The sequence below is a fragment of the Crocodylus siamensis genome, chromosome 2, assembly GCF_052110815.1.
Source record: "Crocodylus siamensis isolate JL-2025a chromosome 2, ASM5211081v1, whole genome shotgun sequence".
NCBI classification, from domain to species: domain Eukaryota; kingdom Metazoa; phylum Chordata; order Crocodylia; family Crocodylidae; genus Crocodylus; species Crocodylus siamensis.
The window spans coordinates 291,060,964-291,076,526 of record NC_143396.1 but is presented as its reverse complement, the minus strand read 5'-3'; the positions used below and the strand labels follow the sequence as shown (position 1 = coordinate 291,076,526).

General features: G+C 51.0%; 1 protein-coding gene across 3 annotated transcripts; it reads right to left on the bottom strand.

The window, feature by feature from the left end:
• Positions 1-1,031: 1,031 nt before the first annotated feature.
• DORIP1 (dopamine receptor interacting protein 1) lies at positions 1,032-12,975 on the bottom strand. 3 transcript variants are annotated; one of them, XM_090035024.1, is made up of 5 exons: positions 12,859-12,975; positions 9,981-10,505; positions 6,577-6,666; positions 3,301-3,435; positions 1,032-1,442 (listed from the first exon to the last, which is right to left on the bottom strand). In XM_090035024.1, exons 2-5 carry the CDS (start codon positions 10,502-10,504, stop codon positions 1,259-1,261), a joined length of 933 nt encoding a protein of 310 aa, XP_089891150.1. In that variant the 5' UTR covers position 10,505; positions 12,859-12,975; the 3' UTR covers positions 1,032-1,258. The 3 variants fall into 3 exon arrangements, with proteins under 3 accessions (XP_089891150.1, XP_089891151.1, XP_089891152.1); XM_090035025.1 differs by lacking the exon at positions 12,859-12,975 and adding an exon at positions 12,529-12,836; XM_090035026.1 differs by lacking the exon at positions 12,859-12,975 and adding an exon at positions 12,580-12,836.
• Positions 12,976-15,563: the final 2,588 nt, after the last annotated feature.

Sequence of the window (15,563 nt, the reverse complement as noted above, 5' to 3'; positions counted from 1 at the left end):
GTCCTCTCTGGTGGAACAGGATAGGTGTCATCTCCCCTCTATCCTCCTGACTCTAGGAGTTAAAACTGGGCAGAATCAGTAAAACAGTAGAAATCAAAGCCTGGTTTGAGAGAGAGTTCTGCATCTTAGTTAATGTATTGACAGATACTGTGGGCAAAACATTCTCAATCATGCTTCCACCCGTACACATCGGGGCACTTTGCGCTCCAAACTCTCAGCCATATACTCTCTCTCCGTAAGCCACTTCACTTTAAGCGTTAGCCAACTCTAAGTTCTCACATAGCTTCTTCTCTGCAGGAGGCTACTCCTGGAGTTTCAATTGCATACAATAAAGCAGCAGCTTGAGGCCCCAAAACAGATCCAAACCTACTTGTGCAGAATAAGGCAGTCTTTGCCCTGGGAAGTGTTGTAGTCCAAGGCTCCAGTTCTGAAGGGGTAGTGCAAAGGCAGTGGCACAGGCTAGCTGTCCATGCACGGTCTGTTCTACAACCAGGGCCTAAGCATGAGACAGACAAGTAGGACTGGGGACAAATGTAGCATAAACAATGACATTCCCTGGTGTGACCCAGGAGCTCCATCAACCTTCATTAAACAAAACCTGCTCTGGCCCCATCACAAATTATACAAGCTGAGAGAAAAATCCCCATCTCACCCCACACTCTCTCAGAGACAACCTTTCAAATTTAAGTACTCCACTAAGGCACCCGTAGCTCACAGGGCTATGTCATCTACATTCAGAGCATAAGCCAATCCTGCTGATGATGGGAAGAATGAGTGAGGATAGACATGATATTTTTTTCTGTTTTAAGAACCGAGGCAGTTTCAAACGTTGGAATGTTTTAGGATGCAAAGGCCAGCATGCAGAAGTTAGGAAATGCCTGAACTAAGGTTGTCTGGGGAATCTCAACTCTCTACCCTTGCGTGTAAGCGATGCATATTAAGGCCTGCATCACATAGTTCTCCCCTGCCCCTTATGGTAATACTGAGAATAAGACAAAGGCACAGAAGGATTTCTTTTTTTTTATTTTAACATAAAATCTACCTGTATAAAAATAAATCAAGCAACATTAGAAAAATACAGGTATTTTGCATAGTGTTTCCAATTTAAATTCTTTTCTGTTGCAAAAGTACTGGGTAATACAATACCAAAACTACTATAGTCCTACTCTTTTCTTGGATACCAAGTACTTATAAAAATATATACCTCCATTTGGTGGGTGGCAGTGATTTAACTGTGTGAAACTCGGCTAAGTGTCCTTTATTTCTCTGCTGCTCTAATATAAACTAGAGATGACAAAAGAAGAAATTCTGGGGGCTTATTTAAAAAAATTAAGTTGACACTTCTGAGACCATCATAGTGCATCCAATACCCGTCGATCTGGAAGGCCGCAGAATAATGGTGCTCCTCTTTATTAAACAGTGTGGCACCTTCCAATAAATACCTGCGAATAAGAGAAGCAGACATGTATATTCACCTGATGAAGAATGCCTTGCATTCAAGACCCTGTCTACCTTTATTCATCCCTGCCGCGTGGGGGTCCAATAACAGATACCGCCATAAAAATCCTTGTCTCATGTCAAATAGACATTTTAATATGCATAGCAGGCCACTAGCCTGGTAGTAAAAGAAATGCTGTGTTAACATGCTAAGATCTGCAGTAATAAAATAGCCTCTGTTTCAGGCAAATTTATCAACTGAAAGAGAAGGCCACTTCGGATATGAAACAGATTAAGGCAGGGACGGGCAATTATTTGGGTTGACGGGCCACATAATGAGTTTTGGTGACTTGTTGAGGGCCACATACTTTGTCTTCTGCCCCCTCACCTCCCACCCCATCCCTCCCTTTCAGTGTAGGACCCTCTACCTACCTGGCTTTAGCACACCCCATCCCACACCCTGGCAACCAGAGTCCACCTGCCCACAGTTTTAGCCCCCCATGTCTGGACCCAGCAGCTGCTGGCCACATCCACAGCTGCCCAAAGGCGCCCAGCTTCTGGGTCGGGGATCCAGGCATGGTGGAGGGGAAGGAAGGGGCGTGCTACAGCTCTGGGCTGTGGTCAGTGTGGAAGGCTGAAGCCACCTGCTCTAGCAGTGCTACAGCTGCAGACGGGTTCAGGCTTCCTCACTGGTGGCTACTGGGGGGGAGAGAGAGAGAGAGCGAGAGCAAGCGAGCGAGTGCGAGCATGCATGAGCGCCTGACACACTGGAATTAGCTCTGGCTGCCTGCCCCCCAGAGACCGCTGGAGCTGAAGCCGCTGCCTGCCCATGGGTCAGATCCATGTGAAACAGCACCATTTTGTTTCGACTTCCGTTTTGCCATTTTGACAGGACAGTGTTTCGTTTTGAGTTCTGTTTCGTTTAGTTTCCAAAGCACCGTTCCATTTTGTTTCATCAAAACTGTTCCTCTGTTTTGACATTTTGCCCATAGGCTATAATGGGGAAGCACAAAACTGCCTATAACTTTGTCATTTTTTGGCAGACCTGGATGAAAACAGCAAGGATGGTAGCCCCTTCCGAGGGCATGAAGCCTGCCAGGTTTCAAGGAGATAGGTACTGGGGTTTCTGGGAAACTGCACCTCAAGCTGCTGACAAGCAAAACTTGTGACGTGTGACTGTGTGCATGTGTTAAAATGCACCCTCACTGGCGCTGGGGCCTCTACAGGACACAGTAGTGTGCCCCAAGAGGCCTCCTCCCCCCCTACAGCCTCAGTCCAGTCCACCACTTTAACTGACAACAGGTAATAACCTGGTAAGCAGCGCAGTAGCAGCAGCAGCATCTCAAGCGGCCAAACAGACACAGTCACTATCAGAGGAGTCCTTCCCCCTTCTCTCTCCTTACTTTTTGTTTCCCTTCAGGCAAGCCCAGCTTCAGCTTTGAAACTCAAAATGTTTTGACTGCCCTCATTTTGTTTCAAGGCTGCTGTGAAGCCCTTCATTTCATTTCAATTTCACTGTTTTTAGTTTGAAACGAGTCGAAACAGTGTCAAAACAAAACAGCTGGCGAAATTTAGCGCAGACCTACCATTTACTTGACAAGCACCTGCCCACGAGCCAGATCCAATCAGTTAGTGGGACTGATCTGGGCTGCAGACTGTTTTTTTCCACCCCTGGTTTAAGGGGACTTTGGAAACTGGAAGCTACCAGTAGCTGACAGCTAACAAAGACCATGTCCACAATCTCCTTCTGCATATGGAATCCATGGGCCCACTTTCTTTTATGGATTACTTAGGATCACTGTTAGTTTCACATCTGCTAAGAAGAGTGATTTTCTTCATTAGGCAACTGAGAGAAACACTTACTTGTGGTCGGATAAGGCCAGGTGGTACGGGACATACGCCAAGTCTTCAGACTTCCACTGCTGCATATTTAAGACAACAAAGGGAGGTGCCCCATGGCAGAAGATTCTCTGGGTGAACTCTCTCAACCCGCTGCACCTGCAAGCACAGCAAGAAAAATCCAGTCAATATATGCTGATGACACTAAGATGTGGGGGGATGTGGGCACACTAGAAGGGAGGAATAGGCTGCAATTGGACCTAGACAGATTACAGGGGTAGGCGGATGAGAACAGTATGGGATTCAACATTGACAAGTGCAAGGTGCTGCACCTGGGGAAGAAGAGCCAGCACCATACCTACAGGCTGGGGAACTCCCTTCTCATCAGGGCAGAGGCAGAAAAGGATCTTGGAGTCATCATGGACTCCAAGATGAGCATGGGCCGGCAGTGTGGGGACGCGGTCAGGAAGGCCAACCGCACCTTGTCGTGCATCCACAGATGCATCTCGAGCAGGTCCAGGGAGGTGACCCTCCCCCTCTATGCGGCACTGGTCAGGCCGCAGCTGGAGGACTGCGTCCAGTTCTGGGTGCCGCAGGAGGGATGTGGACAACATGGAGAGGGTCCAGAGGAGGCCACTCGCATGATCGGGGGCAGCAGGACAGGCCCTACGAGGAGAGGCGACGGGACCTGAACCTGTTCAGCCTCCACAAGAGAAGGCCGAGGGGGATCTCGTGGCCTGTTACAAACTAGTCAGGGGGTACCAGCAGGCACTGGGGGAGTCCCTGTTCCCCCGAGCACCGCCAGGAGTGACCAGGAATAACGGTCACGAGCTGGCAGAGGGGAGATCCAGACTAGACATCAGGAGGCGCGACTTCACGGTCAGGGCGGCTAGGGTCTGGAACCAGCTTCCAAGAGAGGTGGTGCTGGCTCCTACCCTGGGGGCTTTAAGAGGAGGCTAGATGTACACCTTGCTGGGGTCGTTTGACCCCAGTGCTCTTTCCTGCCATGGCAGGGGGTCGGACTTGATGATCTGCTCAGGTCCCTTCCGACCCTGGAAACTATGAAACTATGATAGGATGGCAGACAGTGAGACACCAGATGCAGGTCTGACTGTAGTGTTACACCTTCTTAAGACATGTTTTGTCTTGCAGTTGAGTCTCATTTGTATATAATGTTGTGCTGGAAGGTTTAAACACTGTCACACTTGCCTTCCACCTACAGGTAATCACAGGCAGGCATCTAGCCATGCTTAGGCTTGGCAGAATTCAGTTTTTATTTTTTTTTAAATTTTGATGTTTATTTTTAAGCATTTGCTTTGATTTTTATCAATTTAAGTTTTCAGGATTGTGCCATTTAACTGCCTGCCCTGACAAACGTAACTACCATAGGGCTGAAGCCAGCTAAGCAGCAGAGTCACCATCAGTCCCAGCTCCACTCAACTGGTAGCTACTTCATCCACTTTGTCACTTCCTCTTCCTTTGTTCCCAGACCCCTGGGGTTTCTGGGACTCGTAGTCCAAACTACAGTCAGCACGGTTTGATAGCGCTACTTCCCCTGTCGTCACACTTTCCATCAGCCATCATTTTTCTCACATCTCCTTTCTCTAAACTTTGATCGTTGACAATGGAAATATTTTTTTGTCAGTCTGCAAGTGTGAGGTGAAATCAATGTTCATCATTTACCAGTAAAAATCTGGTAAAGCCAAGCCATGTTTCGTACTGGCCGACTAGAAGCACCTATTCAGTGCCCTTATGGAGGAAAACAGGGTCAGAGACAGCCAAGGCTGGAGAAGCAGGACTAGAGAGAGGAGTGAGCTCCCGGGGGCATAAAATGGGCTGGAAAGGCAGGTTTGGAAACTGGGAGGAAGAAACTGTCCTGATGGTTGTGCCTGCTGTGTTCAGGAAAACAAGACTTGGCAAGCATGCCTGGTAAATGGAGGAGTGCAATCGAAACACCTTCCTCATAGCTTCAGCTTCTCCTGATAGAAACAGCCTGGTAGGGCCCCAAATACTGACTCTGTGCTCATCCCTCCTGCTTAAAGCACATTACCAAGGTCTGCTTAGCACCTTTCTGCTCCGACCAAGCAAGCCTTTGGTTGTGGGGTTTACCAAAGCATCTAGGGCAACTAGACTCCACCTGTCGCTGCAATAGCAATGGGAGTCTAACCCAGCATTCCCCCATGTTCGTCTGAAACCCTGCTCCAACAGTCCCACTTGTCTTTTCAGTCATCCAAAAATCACACTCACCAGCAGCCAGAATTAAGGGACACTTGGTGACCAGCGATGCGTGTAAGATGCACCTCTTCAACATATGTCTAAGATTTCCCAGGGTAGGAGGCCATTTGATACACCATTATGATGAATTTAGTCCTCCATAACAAGCCTCCAGTTTATCACTTGAATCAAAGTCACCCCCATAAAGGCAGGTCCACAGAACCCCGCTCTCTACCTTGTTGCTCCCAGGTGCATGACTGAGAGCACAGGCTGGGCTCCTCCCTACCCACGCCCATCCCACACGCAGCCCTCACTTTCTACCGCTTCTCAGTCATCCCCCAACTATCCACACTGCCCTTCTCAGTGCTCTAGACCAGTGATTCTCGCCACGGTGCTGTGCAATATTAGCACCGTTACACATGATTCACAGGATAAACCCAAAGATTTCAAACAGGAATCCATAAGGGCAGAAACCTCCTGATCTGCTGCGGGCTTTCCAAGTTCTCTGCCTCAAAAGAATTGCTCCAGTATTTTTCTGTAGTCAAGAAACAAGTGAACGTGAAAAGCTGGCATTTTCTGGAGGGAAGGCGGGATGCGGCTTGAGTCGCAAACCCCTACCCTAGTCTGTTCCCAACCCAAACTGATTTTCCTCCACAGATTCAATCATCCAAGACTTCCCTCAAATATTTTCCCTGGACTCGCCCTCACCAACTGACCATGCTTTTCCCTCGGCAGTCATCTGACCATGCTTTTCCCTCGGCAGTCATCTCCATCCATGTCTGGGGATGAGCGGAAGCGGCATGCAGCAATGTGCTTGGTAGGCAGAAGCAACAGAGCGATAGGTGCAAGTTTCTCTCCTGGCTGCATGTCCACAGAAGGCAGCTCCTCGTCCGGCACCCATGCGATTTCAGGGAAAGACCCTTGCAGCGCACAAGACCCACTAGCATCTTTGGGCTAAGCCCCAGCATAGAAAGCTTCAGCTCGGACAGGGTTTGCTTAACCAGGGAGCAAATACAAAAAGAAAAACAGACAACCCAACATATTAGCAGCCTGGTAGCAAAACACACTTCAGTACACATTACTTACCCATACTGCTCACACAGCTCTATCTTGGAACAGAATAATTCATCTACTGCCAGCTGAATCAAGTCTCCATGTGGGATCTCTTGCGGAGGGCTGAAATAAGCAGGAGCATTCGATCAGATTGATTCCATAACTGCAAAATATCAAATCATTTAACAACACGTGCATATACCTGAGCCATTCCCAAACTCAGCACACTAAACTGCGCAGGCCACAAAGAGAAAGATTCAGGGGAGAGATCACAGATTCCTGCCCAGGGACCTAGTGGCTTTGAATTTCACAGCTGTGGAAAAACACCTTCCTCGATTCCAGAACAACTTTTCTTCTCACCCCCGCAAAACAGCTCATCTCTACAAGGTCACCGTACTAAGGACTCTGTTAGTGAAATTCAAGTCTTTCATTTACATAACCACAGCCAGCTATTCATGCAGGGGTGGGCAGTTATTCGGGGCCAAGGGCCATGTAGGGAGTTTTGATGAGCTGTCATGGGTCGGGTCAGCACCAGCCTCCCCCTTCCTGCAACAACTCACCAAAACTCCCTCCGAGCCGTTGGGCAGGCAGGGAGCTGCGTTTGGAAGTGGGATGGGCGAGCAAGGCTAGGATCACGGGGCCAGAGCCAAGCGGGGCAGGGTGCATGGAAGTGCATGGGGGGTGTGGGAGGAGTGCGTGTGCGCTGGGCGTGCTGCCATGGGCCGGATCCAGTCAATTGGCGGTCCAGATCCAGGCCGCAGGCCATATTTTGCCCACCCGTCTTAATGGTTACCACCTTTTCCCTTTTAAAATATATTTGTTCAGGAAGTTCATTGTGCAATTATAAAAGCAACAGGCTGTACTCCATTGTGTACCATGCCACAGGCACCCACGACATCTTCATATCACACCCTTCCCTCCCTGGTTTTTGAGTGGATCCTAGGACACAAATAATTTTTTTACCTGGAGGAATAATGTAAGCTACAGAGCCAAATATAGATGCAGGGCCTGGTGTCTGGCAGATTATTTATTATATTTTTTTGCATATAGATCAACAAGGGCTTGTTACTGCTTGAGCATTTTTACACACTATTATCAGATTATATTTGTGCACTGAATCTGAAAAAAAAAAAAGGGTGAGACAACTACCATAAATCCCATCAGAAAGGCCTTCTTGAGTAGCATGCATGCTTTGCCACGGAAGCAATGTCTACCTGAACGGTAATAAGCTTGTAGGCTGCAGCATTTCCATTTGAAGAGTCCATTGTTTAAAAAAAAAAAAAAAAGCTTTAAAATAGCATGCAGCTAAACTTTTTAAGTCAGAGGTAATACCCTTACAGTACAGATGTTCCTTAATCTGGACATGGGCTTTAAATACTCCGGACTGGTACAACATGGACAGACAAGTTTGTCTCCTGCATCTAAAACAACCTCTAGAACCTGTTGTTATTTCCAAGTGTTTTTTATTTACCCTAAAAATAAGAGTGGAGGGAAAGCAAGAAGATGAAAACACAGCTTTAGCTGCTATTCTTAGTGCTGTCTGCAACAGCTGTCACCATGTAACAGAGCCAGAGATTTACCTGGCAATGATGAGCAACCTGCCCAAGGGAAAGTGGTCCAGGAAGGAGACTAAAGAGAATCCAGCGTAGGTAGAAAGCAACCCTGCAGTTTAGGCACAGGACAATTGGAGAGGGCCGATGAGGCAGAGAAAGGAGTGGGAAGGGCCAGACGGAAAGAAGGTGCAACTTGGCCAAGTTTAGCTGCATGCTATTTTAAAGATTTTTTTTTTTTAAATGATGGACTGGTCAAGAGGGACTGGAAACACTCCAGATCTGGGCACAGGCACTTCCGGTGCTCCACAAATCTGGAGCGAGTCCACAAAGCCAATGCCAAAACCAGCAGCAGTCCGGTACTTGTCGTAGAAGCTTGCGTACTGCGCGGTGTGGACAATACGCCACAGCTGTGACATTATGCTAGTATCTAACACACGGAAGAGCCAAACAAGTTAAAGACCTCCTGGCTGCAACAGACAGGGGTGGGGGAAGAATCGCTGACGGTGCCGCTATCCCTAACAGGGCAAGCACGCTCCCACAGGTCCTGCTGGACACCGTTGGGGGTCGGGTGGTGAAACCACCCTGCTACCCTCTTTCACCGATCTATTGCATTAACCACCCAGAGATGCCATTTTGCTTAATATATTTGATTAACAAATCGTTCCTGTGGTAGGAATGCCTTCTGGTGACTTCGCCAAAAGTTCACGTGTATCCCGTATCCCATCTAAATACACAGTCGTACCATATGAGGACAAACTTTATGCTTTGCTATCGTGTGTTCTCAATTAACAAAGTGCAACCGGTCAGAAACTTCAGGTGGTGGAGGCTTCAATAACCAGCTCGCTGCTATGGGCGTTCCTTGGCCGCACAGTACCTCCAGCACGTGGAAGTGTTAGTTTTGGCACCTAAATGATGGGCAACTTGTAACTGGCCCTCTCCCCCCACATCTTATTGCCAGTTATATGTTATATGACATGTTATAATCCATATTATATAATGTTATAATCCAAAGTGCCACAGTCCCTTCATTTCAGGACGAGGTGGCCACCAAGGGACTTTCTGTAATTACCCTCTGGCTTCGACACTGCCACCCTTTTTGTCCAGAAAACCAACCTTTTGCAGGGTGGAGGTCTGCAAAAAGGTGAATTCCAGCCAGCCTACCGGGAAAAACAGGCATTAGATTTGACAACAAAGCAGGGCACATGAGTAGAGGTGTTATTACACCTTTTTTGTGGAACAGGCACTTCTAAACCCTTTTAATAAATCACAAAAAATAGTTTTCATCTCTCATGCCACAAGCTAAGGCAAAACAGAGCCCAGTCAAAGCCAAGCACTCTCAAAGAATCGGCTCAGCATCAAAAGCAGCTTGATCTCTGCCACCCTGGTACGGACCGGGATTAGAGATGCCCTCTTCCTTCTCTCGGATCGGACTGCCAAGCCAAACTTAACGCAGGTCCTCTTCTCTAAGCCACCTCCAGCAACTTCTCTGGAGACGTGACTCAGCACAGAGCACACGCCACTTGCAGTAACGTAGTCACAGATGTATCACACAACCTCTACCCTTACAGGCACTTTGGCAGATAATACAGATTGTTTCACGGTGAATCACAGCTCCCTTGAAAAGAGAAATGTGTATTGATCTCAGGGCCCTGCTACACATCAGAGGTATTGTGCATCTGACTAACTGCGCCACTAATTTAGAGCAGCGACATGTGCAAGTAATTATCACATGATCTGAATGCCACTCCAGCTTATAAAAAGAGCCCATCAGCTATCAAGTTAGTGCCTGAAAATGTGCAACAACTCTGCAGCTGGTTTCTATCCACCTTTATTTGAATGTGCAGCAGGGCCTAGAGTTACAGCTCAGCTCCTGCAGCAACTTACTTGACGTTAATTGTTTTCTGCTGATCTTCCTGCACGCGTGTAGGACACCTCCAGTTGGAACAGTAGCTCTCCTGAATGGTGGACATGAGCGTTTCCAGGTTTTTCGTGAAGTTGTCGTGCTCGTTGCCAAACAAGTCGATCTCCAGCGAGGCCTTGTGAACTTCAGATTTGTACTGTTGTTTCTCCATCTTGTCCCAAATCCAAAGCAGCTTTACAGTTGTAAAACTGTAGGAGTCCATTAAGTAAAGAAAACAGTCTACAAACTCTCTGCCCAAATGAAGGGAGAGCTCCCTGGGGAAGTGCTCGTTTTCGCGCAGGATGACATACAACAGCATCAAGAATCCATCAATAGTGCACGTGTTTTTCAGATGTATCTCGACATAAAGTGGCGTGCAAGATACTGCTTTGCGGCCAGCTTTGATAGTAAAGACCCCTCCCCAGGGGAGCACGGGCCTCCAGAATGAGCGGTCCTGGTCATTATTATTCTTAATGGATGCCTTGATCTCCTCAAACAATGTCTTCATCCTGCAAGGGAGAGAAGCACAAAAATGATGTTTTAAACTGGTGGCTGCAACAATCAACTCTGGGCTGAACAGCTAGACTCAGCTTTGGGAGCCCCCAGGTGCCTCTTTAAGAGGATGTCCAGGTACTCCCAGGATTTAAGAAATATTCCCAGCCCCCCCACTTCTGGCTTTCAAACAGCCCCCCAACCCTGCCCAATTCATCATCAGAAGCAAACTGTGCACTGCCCAACAGACACGGAGTAGGAAAAGAGCCTTGCTGTGGCAACAACGCTGAACCTGTCAGCACATCCCCGGTGCCACTACTACCAACGTCGCCCACAAAGAAACCACCAGTATCCACGGCTCTGACACAAGCCTTTCCCAAAACGCGGTAGACCTGATCCAATGCACCAAACGGCCTCACGGTAATGCCAGGGGCAAAACCAAACAGCAACAGCGCACAAGAATGAACTATATATATATATAGACACACGCTCCCCATTAGGAGCAGGTTGCTCACAGAACCACCCGCTCTCCGACTTCACTACGGTCCTGCTCAAGGGACATTTCCTTAACACCTTTAAAAGGCAAACTCGGGGAGTGCTTTCCCTGCAGCAGGGCAGGGCAGGGCAGGGGGCGAGAGCTGCATGGCGTCAGGGCTGACGGCAGCCTCACATCAACTTCAGATGGTGAATGGTACAGGATGGTTTGCACAGGTCTGATCCTGCCTTGGGCTGGGGCCGGACTAGATGCGACCTCCGAGGGTCCCTGCCAGCCCCACTTCTCTAGAAGTCTGTGAAAAATTCCTACAAACTGCTGTCTGTGGGGTCAGACACCATGTCACCTTGCCAGCACCCCACGTGCTACGGCGGGGGCTATAAACCTGGCCAGCGAGGAGGCTGTGGCCGGGAGGGTCCCCGAGGCCACTTTTCCTTGCCCTACTTTGTTCCCGTCTCCAAGCAGAGTATCCCTGGCAGCATCCACTGGCTCCTCAGACCCATTTGAGGGCCAGCGGGTGCCGTCCGGTGTGCTCTGATCGCCTGTAGCACCGTGAATGCCGCGTGTCCCCAGAGGCTGGGGGGAAACAGTGAGCTCCCACAGGCAGCCGCAATGCTGTCGGCGGTGGAGCGGGGCGGTGAGCGCCAAGCAGTGGTCAGCGACCACCGGCAGACACCACTGCCAGCATTGGCAGCATCAGCAGCGGCCAGCACCGCTCAGGGACTGCCCGCAGGCACCGCCGACGCTTTTTGCAGGGGTGCACTGCCAATCTCACGGGGTGCACCACTGATCTCACGGGCGGGGCGCTGTCAAGCTTACGGGAGGACACTGCCAACCTCATAGTTTCATAGTTTCCAGGGTCGGAAGGGACCTGAGCAGATCATCTAGTCCGACCCCCTGCCATGGCAGGAAAGAGTACTGGGGTCAAAGGACCCCAAGCAAGATGTTCATCTAACCTCCTCTTAAACACCCCCAGGGTAGGAGCCTGCACCACTTCTCTTGGAAGCTGGTCCCAGACCCTAGCCGCCCTGACCGTGAAGTCGCGCCTCCTGATGTCTAACCTACACCTACCCTCTGCCAGCTTGTGACCGTTATTCCTGGTCACTCCCGGCGGTGCTCGGGGGAACAGGGACTCCCCCAGTGCCTGCCGGTCCCCCCTGACTAGTCTGTAACAGGCCACAAGATCCCCCTCGGCCTTCTCTTGTGGAGGCTGAACAGGTTCAGGTCCCGTCGCCTCTCCTCGTGGGGCCTGCCCTGCTGCCCCGCGACCATGCGAGTGGCCTCCTCTGGCCCCTCTCCACGCTGCCCACATCCCTCTTGAAGTGCGGCGCCCAGACCTGGACGCAGGACTCCCGCTGCGGCCTGACCGGTGCCGCGCAGAGGGGGAGGATCTCCTCCCTGGACCTGCTGGAGATGCAATCTCATGGGTGCACCACTGATCTCACGGGCGGGGGGGGCACTGTCAAGCTCAGGGGTGCGCCGCCAGCTCACGGGGGTGCACGTGCACCCCCTACGCACCGCCGATGCTTGGCACCCTTGTTACCAACCTGTGCCTCCGCCCCCGGCCCCGCGGCGTGTGATCTGCCCCCAGCTGTCACCTTCGCTGCAGCCTCCCCGCCCCAGGGAGCAGGCGGGTCACTCCCACACCCGGGAGGGTGAGCAGCCGGCCCGCGGCCCGGGGGCCAGAGAGCAGGAGTGGGAGCAGGGCTGTCCCCTTATGGCTGGCTCCAGCACGGAGGCCCCCCCGACTCCCGGGGCGCCCCCGGGGGCTCTCACGCTTGCAGCTGCCCAGCTCTTGCCACAGCCGGCAGCTGGGGACTGCCGCCCGCCTCGGCCCGCCGACCCGGGGGGGCTCCGGCGCCCCGCGCCCCGCCTACCTGCCCCGCTCCGCTCCGCCGCCAGGGGGACCCCGCGGCGGCACCCCGGCCGCGAGGCCCAGCTGCGTCAGCGGCCCCGCCCACCTGTCACGACAGCGTGCGGGGCGGGGCCGCGCGAGCCGGCGGGAGCGGGGCGGAGCTGACACGCCACCGAGCCCGCCGGGCGTTCGTGATTGGTGCGCGGACGCGCGTGCGCTTGGCGCGGCCCAGCAAGCGCGCACGCGCGAGCGTGGCGCGCCCAGGGCTGCCGCCCTTAAAGGCGCCGTGCGCTTGACCAGCGGTAGCGGGACTTTTCTTTCTTTCTTTTTTTATTACTTTATTTGCACCTCCCTGCTCCGTCCTCGAGCTTTCGTGCCCTGCTGGGTTTCGGCTGTTAGCCTCGCTCTCCGGTTTACTGCTGTCGGTCAGCTCCCGGCTCTTCCCAGGGCCACGTGATCGCCTCCGGGACCGGATGGCCACTGTCCTGTTACCGCAGCTGCTCGGAAGCTGGGTCCGTGGGGCTCGGTCTGACCCAGACCGAGCTGATGGGACGATTGGGAGGCCTGTCTGTAGCTTATTAATTCAGATTATGAAGTGACGACTGTGAAAACCTGCTTTATAACAAGTGCCGCTCCATGGGGGGGTAGCCGCCTCTGCGGATGAGGCCTCCCACAACGCAGGCAGGGCAGGTGTAAAATCTTCGTGGGCGGTTTACTGAGGACAAAAGAGCAACTTTTCTCCAACTTGGATGGTGCATCCGAAACGTAACGGGGCGCGGGAGCTTGGGGAGGGGGCAGAGAGGTGGCTGAATCGAGGTGAGGACCGCCGTGTGAACGTAATGGAGAGCAGCCTCGAACCGTGCCAGTGCGTCAGCGCTTGTGTGTGTTGCCGGGGTGAAGTGGGGGCCAGCTTCTTTGGCAGACATCCCATAAATCAGCCCCGTACCTGTGTGCCCCTCCAATCCCCTTCCCCTGCCGGCCCTGCTTTTTGCCGCATCTGCAGCTGTGCTACCTGCCCCCTTCGCGGTCCGCTGCATGCCAGGCACAGAAGCAGCCTGTGCCACCCATGCTATCATTTTATATATGTGAGTGTGTGCATATATATGTGCATGTATATATACACACACACACATGCTCTTGCTGTGTCTGTAGTGACTAATGTGCTGCTTGAGGGTACACACATGATCCTGAGCTTCCTTCTGAGCCCTGCTACTGCCCTTTGTCACTCTACTGGCTGCACAAAGGTGTGGAGAGGATTTAGCAGCCAGCTGGGCTGTAGGGGTAATGCAAGAGGTGCTTAGTTAGGCCTGGATCTCCCTACCCTGCAGCTCCAGGTGGAGGGCTGAGAAAGGCACATTACCAGAAACCAGTCTGCTCCAGCAATAACCCAATTTGGTGGCTGATCTTCTGGGGGCTGCTGCAGCCAGGTGTCGCTTATAGCACCTGTGGCGCTTCCCCAGACTGTCTAGAGGGGCTTGTCCCCAGATGAGTTGTAGGCCAGTCCCTGGCAGCTCCCCCAGGAGCTAAGCCTCTCCCTCCTCCATGGCCAGGAAAATCCTACCACGGTCTCAGTGTGTGCAGGCTGCACTGGTGATTCCTCCCTATCTTTGCAATCACATGCAGTGCAGTGCAGTGCACACCTGTGCTGCTTCCAGCCAGTCACCCACCGAAGCAGAGAGATGCAGCCTATGCAAGATCCAAACAGAAGCCTAGTTGGTCTAATAAAAGGTATCACCTCTACCCTGAGTCCTGCTTTTAGAAATCAAAATAAACTTTTCTAGCCGCTAGATGTCATTATTGCTACAGCACAAATGACTAATTGCATGACTTGTCATCCTCATGCAGAGGATGGGTTTTCATTTAAAAGCCTCTCAGAAGTTATTTTGATATGTCTTGTTTTAAGTGCCAGCTACTTAACAAGAAAAAGCATTGTGGAAATATGGAAGCAGGTATCAGGATGAATATTGTTTGTGATGATGACGGGAGAGGGAAACTTGCTGAGTGTGTAGGGAAGACTGCAGCTGTCCAATGTATACTCTCCTGTTTTTAAAAATAGCCGTTTAAGATCCCCAGTTAGCTTTGATTTCTAATAGCTCCATAAATGTCCCTCAATTGCAACAAAGCTGCTGGAACATCTATGTTAGACTGCATGGGACAAAGTGGAAAATTCTTATACAAGTGTCCAGCCTGGTTCTTTCCTTATCCCCTGCTCCCTGCCAGGTACAGAGGATGGTATTACTTCCTTCTACATTTTGCTAATTTGGGGCCCTCATTAACACTGCTTGCTTCCTTACAACCCAGTCTTTCAGACAGTTCCACTGACTGTATTACATCCAGTATACGTGTCCACAGAATCAGGTCCTTGTTGAGGTCAGACACCCTCTGGTTCTAGTCACACTGCAATTTTTTACTTTGATTTTGCATGCAGTCAGAGACCCTGTCCCCTAACTGGCTACAGTTAACATGGTTCAGTTTCTGACCCTGCATCTACTGGTTGCATCTGCACCTACCTCACCACATTTTAGGAAAACATGAGCAGTGATCCAGTTTATCAGCGATCCCTCAACACACAGATGACAGTCTTCCAGTAGACAGGGAAGTAATTGGTGAGTCTAGAGATGACTGGAGAGGCCAATCTGAGATCTGTGCGTTTGACTGCAGACCTGGCATACAGTTCTAGAAGGAAGGAGTGGATCCTGGTGATTCTCTTCCATAGTGCCTGGAAGA

Excerpts from the sequence above, each read along its gene's own strand:
- DORIP1 (XM_090035024.1), bottom strand. The coding sequence starts at position 10,504 with ATGAAGACATTGTTTGAGGAGATCAAGGCATCCATTAAGAATAATAAT. Across the intron at positions 6,667-9,980 it reads CAGAAAACAATTAACGTCAA|CCCTCCGCAAGAGATCCCAC; the intron begins GTAAGTTGCTGC and ends TGCTTATTTCAG. Across the intron at positions 3,436-6,576 it reads GAGCTGTGTGAGCAGTATGG|GTGCAGCGGGTTGAGAGAGT; the intron begins GTAAGTAATGTG and ends CTGTGCTTGCAG.